Raw genomic sequence first — 9307 nt, forward strand, 5'->3', positions numbered from 1 at the left:
GTGAACATATACAACCAAAAGGTTAACAAAGAACAATCAAACAGCCTCACGAATGAACGTGTGAGGGAAAGAGAGGAGGAGCACAAGTATTCGAGAAGGAGCAGTGTGAGACGGTGTGGCCAGAATCCCAAGGAGGCACATTATATAGCCGGGTCATTACGAAACCCTTAAGCCCAAAGCGAACATGGACCAGCCCAATAGAGGAGATAATGAGCCCAAAGCAAACCGGCTCAAACCTCAAACACAAACAAGAATAAAAGGCAACGGTTAGAAATGTAAAAAAGGAAAACATTTACACTGAATTATATGAAATATATAGGATATTTTAACACATTTTAACACCACCATCGTCGTCATCGTTGACACAATGTCATCATTTGTCATTATTATTGGAACGGCCCCCGTCTTAAACGGATAACATGTAAACCTATATATTTTACAGACCGTGTTCAGGGTTGACTCATTTATTAAATATGTCATGTTTAAGTTGACGTATTTAATAAACCGTTCATGTGAATCACCTAAAACCATTTTATTTTCGTGTAGTGTTTGTATCAAGAAATCACACACTAACTAAAACATTACTCACTCTATAATCGATGATACACTTTGTTAAAATAAATTATAGATTTAAAATAAACTAATGTATATCCTTCTCAAACATAAATGTTTCTATCCCACATTACTCACTCACACTTTGTTAAAATAAATTTTAGATTTAACTAAACTAATGTATTCTTCTCAAACATAAGTGTTTCTATCTCAAAAGTTTGTTGTAGTGGAATATACAATGGTCCATTGAAACCATAATGTGAAAGATGTGGGCCCCTGAAATGACTGATGACGCCATATACATTTCACTCGAAATGAAGAAAATATTCCATTAATTTTCCTACCTATAAATACCACCTCACATAACAACATCCGCTCATCCCGTATTAAAACTAAAAAACACACTTCATTAACTTCTTTTGTATTTCCCTACAAAAATAACCATTTATGTCTCTACACACCACTTCTTCTACTACCCCCTCGTCACCGGTGATTGTTCACCGGTCACCGTGGCACTCACCAGTGCCATACCTCTTTGGCGGCCTAGCCGCCATGCTGAGCCTCATTGCTTTTGCTCTCTTGATCCTCGCGTGCTCCTACTCCAAGTACGCGGGGCATCAAGAGAACAGCGATGAAGGCGAACAAGACCTTGAGAGTGGTGTCTCAAAACCCGACAACGATAATAAAGAATCACCACTTGTTTTTGAAGAGAAGTTTCTTGTAATCATGGCCGGAGAGGCGAAACCTACGTTTCTAGCAACACCGGTTTCTAGCAGGGCCTCTTCGTTCACTTGTTGCAGTTGTCACAGCAACTCCAAGGAGAAAACATCGAATTCCGAAGAGGAAATGATGGAGGAGAATGAAAAGGAGAAAGAGGGGAGTAGTGATCAACAACCTTAATGTTTAAACAAGATCATGGGTGTCAACTTTGTTGCTTGATCGTGTATCGATGATTTCGCGTTACATGGTTAGATAGGAAGAGGACTTTTGTATGTGATCATAGGAATTTATATACTATGTTCTAAGTTTACTATAGGGAATGTACATAAAAGAATTTGAGGATGAGAAAGAAGCAATTCCATTTCCGTTGACTTTTGGGAAAGGTCAAACCAAATATGTATTGGATTATGATTTTAACGATCTAGCATTAATGGAAAGGAACATGCTATTGAGAATAGTGTTATCGAATTTGATTTATACTTTTTTTTACTAATTATAATACTTAAGTAACAACTATAAGATTAGCATAAAAACGAGCATATTGAGTACTTTACTTTAAGTTGATGTTTGGAATCGTATGTTCTCGGTTTATATTTAAAACCTAAGATAAATACATATGAATGTAATTTATTTTTAAAATCAATGAAGATTTCTCACAATTTCTGGTACGGATCTTTTTTTTTAAAGATAAACTTTATTAAAACCGGCCGGCAAAACTGAAAAAAACTCTTACCCAAAATCTTGTTAACATCTTTTAGTCGGTGATTAAAAAAGAATTATCGAAGAGCTTGAAAAAACTATATGTTCTGTCTGATTTTTTTTTTTTTTTTAAAAAAAGAAGCAAAACTGAATGTTTGCATGCCCATGACTCTATCGATGATTTCTAATATATCACCCATCAATATTTAAAACCTTAACTGTTTTATTATCTTTTTTTTAAGACAACGTTTGTTTTTACTCTATTACATAAATTATCCTAAATATCAGATAAGCGCTCCAAACCAATCAACGAACTTTAAATAAGTTAGTTATTTTTTTTGGGTATGAGTTATTAGTGGATACAAATATGTATGAGTGATCGATATAAATATTTTATTTGATGATTTCTAATATATACCAATATTTAAAAAAAACAAAAAAAAAATTAAACCTTAATTGTTTGATAAGCGCTCCAAGCCAATCAACGAGCTTTAAAACAAGTTAATTATTTTTGGGTATGAGTTACTAGTGGATAAAAGTATGTATTAGTGATCGATTTAAATATTTTATGTTAAAAAAGTTCCTAGGATTACATAATAAATACTCTCAATTCATCTGATTTGGATGTCGTTCTTATTGCTTTCCGAATGGTCATTAAAAAATGAACAGTGATACCCACTAAAAGAATTTTTATTTCTTTTACCTACAAGAATCACACTATATATTCCATTAACCATAAGATATGATTCATGACAAAGAATAAAATATTAAAATTCCAATCCAACACAAACACAAGCCTTCGAACTATTCACTCTATTCTTACACGTAATTCATATTAATAATAAAATAAATAAAACTTAAAGTAACGTCTATAAATTCCATGACATGAAACACACTTCCTCATCATCCCTCATTATTCATCTTTAAACAAAAGCACAATAAACCATCATGAAAGCAACTGCCACCGTGGCTCCGCCGTCGCCAAAGGCCTTCCGGCTGTCGCCATGGCACACGCCGGTGCCATACTTCTTCGGAGCACTCGCGGTGTTGTTGGGTCTAATTGCTTTAGCTCTCTTGATGTTGGCATGCTCCTATGGAAATCTTGACGGCGATATCGAGAACGATGGGGACCGAGATAGAGACCTCGAGGCTGGAGATTCCAAACCCGATAATCGCGATCAAATCATAGTTCTCGAAGAGAAGTATGTTGTGATCATGGCGGGGAAAGATACACCAACTTTTTTGGCAACTCCGGTTTCAACCATAGCGTCGTCATTTGGAGGGTGTACTTGTAATTGCCGGAGTAACTCGACGGAGAAATCGTTAGAGGAGGAGGAGAAAGAGAAAGAGCGGAGTAGTGATCATCCATAAGGGATCAACTCCCTTGATTAAATGATCGGTTTGGTTAACGGGGCCTGTTATACACATGTCACTTACAATCTAACGTACGCTTTTTTTTAAACGGTCGTTATAAGACTATTGTTTGAAGGTTAGAGTTTACGTCGTAGCCTCTTTAAACGGAGCGTATTTGAATTTGGGGTGGTGTAGAATTAGTAGGCCCTTAGTTAATCAGGTAGTTGTGATTGTTTGTTGCATGGTAGATTGGGGACTTGTCTTTTAATTATTGTTTTTTTTTTCACTTTTTATTAGTTTAACTTACGGAAATGCAAAGTTCCGTACATTGTACATAAAGAATTATTTCATTTGTAATTTAAAATTTTAAAATTAAATCATGCAAAGATAATTGTATCATTAATAAAATGCAAATATAATTATATCAACTTAAATGTAATATAAAGTAAACCAAAACCACAAATCCTGAGAGTACACGTTTTCTTTTATAATAAGCAAAAGATGAGTTGATTGGGATGGTTGTGACCAAGTTTATCACTAAGTTGTCATGGTCCATGAGTTTTCTTGAATGGAGAAAATAACAATGGAAAAAAGTTTCAATATATGTCAAAAACAAGAAAATGACTGGGATTTAAGTGAGGTTCAAAAGAATTTAGGTGGTATTTTAGTATGAGTATTGAGGTGTTTAATTTGTTCTATAAGTTGATTGGTTTTCGAACATCATGTATAACCTAGGGGCGCAAACAAGCCGAGCCGAGCCCGAGCTCGACCAGGCTCGAGCTCAAGCACGTTTAACATATGAAAGCTCGAGCTCGGCTCGATTCAAGCTTTATTTCTAAAGCTCGAGCTCGGCTCGAAGATAATGTTTCAAGCTCGAGCTCGCCTCGGGCTCGACTCGTTTAGTATTTATTAATTAATTTATATTAATTATAAATATTATTATTAGACATATAATTTAGTTATTTTTTATATTTATATAAATGGTAATTATTATTATATAAATATATGTGTAATATATAAATACAAAATATATAAACAGAAAGCTCGTTTAGGCTCGCGAGTCGGCTCGATCTCTATAAGCGAAGCTTAGGCTCGGGTTCGTTTACTAAATGAGCTTGTTTTTAGGCTCGAGCTCGAGCTCGTTTAAACTCGCCTTATCTGAGTTTTTTTTTTTTCGAGCCGAGTTTAAGTAGCTCACGAGTAGCTTGGCTCGTTTGCACCCTAGGATTACGCCCCCTTGTGGCAACTGGTTTTGCTGCCCAAATTAGAGGGTTCTCTTTATGTCTCACCACTCGCTAACTATCATAATTAAAGGAAAGTGGTAAATCTCACCAATACATTTCACCAAAATATTGTAATTCATGATTCATGTGGGAATCGATTCAATTGTTCTTATTCTTGGACAAGGAAATGTGGTGCTAGAACATACTTCTGAAAAAATCTATTACATTAGTGAATGTATTATATTATATATAATGGAGGTTCAAAAGAATTTTATTTTCAATCGTGCGTTAAATGAACGTAGATATAAACATGTATATGGTGGATCCAATAAGCGTATCTTTTCAAGATATAGTGTAATTATAAGATTCAGATTTTATAATAATGACATGTTTATGCTAAATTTTGATAAAGTTACTAGTATCACTATTTCTATGTGCATTGTCCAAATTATTGTTACTTTCCGTTATGATAAGACATGTACATCAATAAAATATTGCAAGATATGTCTATATATAATTTAGAAGCTTGTATAAATTTAGAAAATTTAAAACTTGCAAGTTTAACAAAGATTACATAACAAATTTTGGACAATATTAAAATATATGCTAAGGCTTAATTAATTGATATTTAGAGGGTGTTTGTGATTACGTTTTGAAGTAATTATTTGATTATTGCGTTTGTTAAACATAAATAATCTAAAAAGTGTTTGTAAGAAAAGTGATTATCTGCCTTTAAAACGCAGTTTTGGAGAAGCATGTACCTACATACTTGTTCAAAACGCAGTTTTGAAAACGCAAAATCTATTTTGAAAATGCATAATCTATTTTGAAAACGCAACATCAAACATCCCCTTAATATCATGCAACGTCGTATTTGTAGAGAAGTAATGTTATGTGTTTTTTTTCGAGTTTAAATATTTCAATGAAGTATATTTATAAATTTAAAATCTCTTGTTTGATTGTGATGTTGAAGAATCCATAAAGATGAAAAGAATAAACAAATCATACCAAAAATGAAGGAATTAAAGATAAACAGCTAATCATATTGCTCCTCTAAAAATAGTCTTGTCTGCCATATAAATTACGTAACAAATGAGATTAAAAAAAAAAAGAACAAAAAAACAAAACCGTTAAATTGTGTATTATTTCTATGCAAAAAAGTTATCTCTTCATCAAGTCTAGAGTTAATTCCAGGAACGGATAATATTATACTTAAACTATGAAAAACACACATTAAATACATAATCAGTTTTAAATAAATAATCACTAGAGTTAATTCCAGGGGTGTGTAAAAAACCAAATTAACCGAACTATAATCGAATTAATCGACAAAATCGAACCGAAAAACCGAACCAAATAAAAAACCAGTGGGTCGGTTAATGGTTTTTTTGAAAACCGAAAGTAGCGGGTCGATTATGGTTATCATTTTTTCCATACCCATCATAACTGAACCGAACCGATATGTAATAAATCTTTGTAGCATTTAGAACTTTTCACCATATTTTTAATATTTTAAGTTTTTTAGTGAAGATTTTTAGTACTTATGGGTTTTTTATATTATTTTGTGGTTTTGGTTGAATGTTTATTTAAATTTATTAAATGTATCATATCACTTTATTTGGATATTCGATAATAAATGGTATTAATATTATAAATTATATGTATTTTTTAATACTATGTAATATACTAATATATATAAATATACAATAACAATTTATTCTATGTTAAAAGAATTAAGTTATTTTTAGCTAAGCTAAATACACGGTTAACCATTAATAACCAACCTGCTATAACCATCAAAACCGAATAACCATAACCACCATAACCGATTGATTATGGTTATAGTTATCCAATAATCGACATCACGATTATGGTTATGGTATGAGTCATACGTAATTCAAGACCAATATAAAATTTTATTCAATTAACTAATTACTTTCTTTATTCTCTACTCTATTTTTCTTTTAACAACTTTTATACACATATATCATATAATTGTACTATATACATATTATATAACAATGATGATGTATTATATACATGGTGCTCGAAAGAAAAAGATTAAAAGTGGAAAGCCAAACGCACTTACGGGCACTCATCTCAATTCCATTTTACCCAATATAAAAAAAGCAAACAAAAAATGACGCCATATATTCCAATTAAAACAATACAAAAAATCCACAATTATTGTATATAAATACAACCACTTCCTAATCCACTCTAAACCATCATCTTCCATCCTTTTCTCTTCCACCTTAATCCAAACGTAACCAAAACCCTCTATGGCAATTCAAGCAACTTCTTCAATGCCTCCTTCGTCATCGGTGACCGTACAACGGTCACCATGGCACTCACCTGTCCCGTACCTATTCGGAGGCCTTGCGGCCATGTTGGGCCTCATTGCTTTTGCTCTCTTGATTCTCGCTTGCTCGTATTGGAAGTTATCCGCGGACCGGGAAGGGGACCTTGAGTCCGGAAACGGTTCCCAAGATGGAGAATCCAAACAGGGTGATCACAGAGAGACCCCTGTTTTCGAAGAGAAGTATCTTGTGATAATGGCGGGAGACGCAAAACCGACGTTTTTGGCCACGCCAGCTTCAAGCCGAACGTCGTCGTTTGGTAGTTGTAGTTGTAGAAGCGACTCTACCGTGTCGACGGACGCATCCTCCTTGACGGATGAGGAAAAACAAGTGAGGAGTACACAAAACGATGAGACTCCACAACACCAACCTTAGTGTTATTTTTTTAAATAAATTTTGTGTTTTTTTTTCCGTTGAGGATTGCGGACTCATAGTACATAGCGTACGGACGTTGGTAGATGATCATAGAGTACCATGTTGTCAATGATTTTGATTTTTGAGGAAATGAAACTATTCCATTTTTCCGCATATAATAATTTTGGCGCACACAACTTTTAAAAATTATATAATATAGTTTGCTCGCCATCATAATTTGTTAGATAGTTTTATAAAGAAAAAAATTACACCGTGGTCCTTGTGGTTTCTTCCAAATTTTAATGTCCGGTACTAGTAGTTTTTTATTGCAAAATTAGGTATTGATGTTCTAATTTGTTACAAAAAACTATTAGTACCCTACATTGAAATTTGGTAGAAACCACAAGGACCAATGGTGTAATTTTTTCGGTTATAAATCTCAATTTGGTAAAAACATAAGTTTGATTCTAAGTTTAAAAAAATACAAGAAAACTACTTGTAAACAAAAAAGAAAAAAGAAAGAAATTTATTTATTTAATTTTTATGTTATTGATATTTGGCAAAACATTTTTTTAATTATATGTAGGTTGCTACATATATATGGAATTTCATAAGGTATGTATATATATAGTTTCGTGAGCTAGATATAATTTTAGTTATTTTAATTATTTCTATAAAATTAATTTTATAATGAAAACGAAAAAAAAATAGATTGGTTGTCGTATTTTTGTCAATTGCCATTCAAGAAAGTCTGTGGAAAGGCAATCCCACAACACCAAAGATAACCTCACCATGCAAGAAGGGAATCAAGTAACCCACTGAGTGTATCGGTAAAAATCTCAAGTAGGCCCGTTTTAGTTATTATTATTTTGGTGTATGTCTTGTTTTGAATGAAGGTGCAATAAATGGTTCTTGAATTTTAAAGTTTTAAAAAGTAATATAGTTGATATGTGTTAGTATATATATATAGGGGAAGGTTCAAATGAAAACCACTAGTTAACGCGAAAACTCGAAAACTAATTAAAAAAAGCCAAAAAAACATGCAAAAAATTTTTTTTTAAAAAAATTTTTTTTTCAATCAAATTTTCGCAGGTTTTTTTATTAAAAAAAAAAAATTTCAAAAAAAAAAAAAAAAAAAAATTTTTTGTGTAGTGCACATGTGTAATACTGCACATGTGTCTGTGTACTACACATGTGTATTATTACACATGTGCACTACACAAATTTTTTTTTTTTTTTTTTTTTTTGAAAAAAAGTTTTTTTTATATATAAAAACTAGCGATTTTTATTAAAAAAATTGAAAAAAAAAAAAAAATTTTTTTGTGTGTTTTTTAGGCTTTTTTTAGTTAGTTTTCGAGTTTTCGCGTTAAAAGTGGTTTTCATTTGAACCATCCCCTATATATATATATATATATATATATATATATATATATATATATATATATATATATATATATATATATGGGGAGAAGATCATGCGAGAACCATCTTTTATTGTGAGAACCGCGAGAACCAATGTGAACACAACAAAAATGCCTAAAAATAGCTAAAAATCACAAAAAAAAATTTTTTTTTGAATTTTTTAATATTTTTTATAAAAAAATCGCTACTTTTCGAAGCCAAAAAAAATTTTGGCTTCTAAAAGTAGCGATTTTAACATGAAAAATATTAAAAAATTCAAAAAAAATTTTTTAGATTTTTTTAGGTTTTTTGGGGGTTTAGTTTTTAGCATTTTAGCTTGGGGGGGGGGGGTTGGGTTTAGGTTTTTGGGCGGTGGGGGAGGGGGGTTTAGGTTTTGGGGGGGTGGGGGGTGGGGGGTTTAGGTTTTAGGGGGGGTTAGTTTTTTTTAGGTTTTTTTAGCTATTTTAGATTGTGTTCACATTGGTGCTCAAGGTTCTCACAATAAGGGTGGTTCTCGCATGAGCCCCCCCATATATATATATATATATATATATATATATATAGGGTAGGGTTCATGCGAGAACCACCCTTATTGCGAGAACCGCGAGAACCAATGTGAACATGGGGCAATTTTGTAAATACCAA

At 32.4% G+C, this 9307-nt stretch overlaps 3 protein-coding genes across 3 annotated transcripts; all 3 read left to right on the forward strand.

Annotated features, from left to right (window-relative positions):
- Positions 1 to 934: 934 nt before the first annotated feature.
- Positions 935 to 1749, forward strand: LOC110940179 (protein GLUTAMINE DUMPER 2). The gene has a single exon (XM_022181736.2). It carries the CDS (start codon positions 1000 to 1002, stop codon positions 1450 to 1452), a length of 453 nt encoding a protein of 150 aa, XP_022037428.1. The 5' UTR covers positions 935 to 999; the 3' UTR covers positions 1453 to 1749.
- A 1107-nt stretch (positions 1750 to 2856) lies between these two features.
- On the forward strand, positions 2857 to 3710 carry LOC110940180 (protein GLUTAMINE DUMPER 3). Its single transcript, XM_022181737.2, has one exon. It carries the CDS (start codon positions 2920 to 2922, stop codon positions 3340 to 3342), a length of 423 nt encoding a protein of 140 aa, XP_022037429.1. The 5' UTR covers positions 2857 to 2919; the 3' UTR covers positions 3343 to 3710.
- A 3048-nt stretch (positions 3711 to 6758) lies between these two features.
- Positions 6759 to 7440, forward strand: LOC110940181 (protein GLUTAMINE DUMPER 2). The gene has a single exon (XM_022181738.2). It carries the CDS (start codon positions 6830 to 6832, stop codon positions 7280 to 7282), a length of 453 nt encoding a protein of 150 aa, XP_022037430.1. The 5' UTR covers positions 6759 to 6829; the 3' UTR covers positions 7283 to 7440.
- The last annotated feature ends 1867 nt before the right edge of the window (positions 7441 to 9307 follow it).

This window comes from Helianthus annuus, chromosome 5 (genome assembly GCF_002127325.2).
Source record: "Helianthus annuus cultivar XRQ/B chromosome 5, HanXRQr2.0-SUNRISE, whole genome shotgun sequence".
Taxonomy (NCBI): Eukaryota; Viridiplantae; Streptophyta; class Magnoliopsida; order Asterales; family Asteraceae; genus Helianthus; species Helianthus annuus.

Bases quoted from the DNA above. Each gene is read 5' to 3' on its own strand.
- LOC110940179 (XM_022181736.2), top strand. From the start codon at position 1,000: ATGTCTCTACACACCACTTCTTCTACTACCCCCTCGTCACCGGTGATT.
- LOC110940181 (XM_022181738.2), top strand. From the start codon at position 6,830: ATGGCAATTCAAGCAACTTCTTCAATGCCTCCTTCGTCATCGGTGACC.
- LOC110940180 (XM_022181737.2), top strand. From the start codon at position 2,920: ATGAAAGCAACTGCCACCGTGGCTCCGCCGTCGCCAAAGGCCTTCCGG.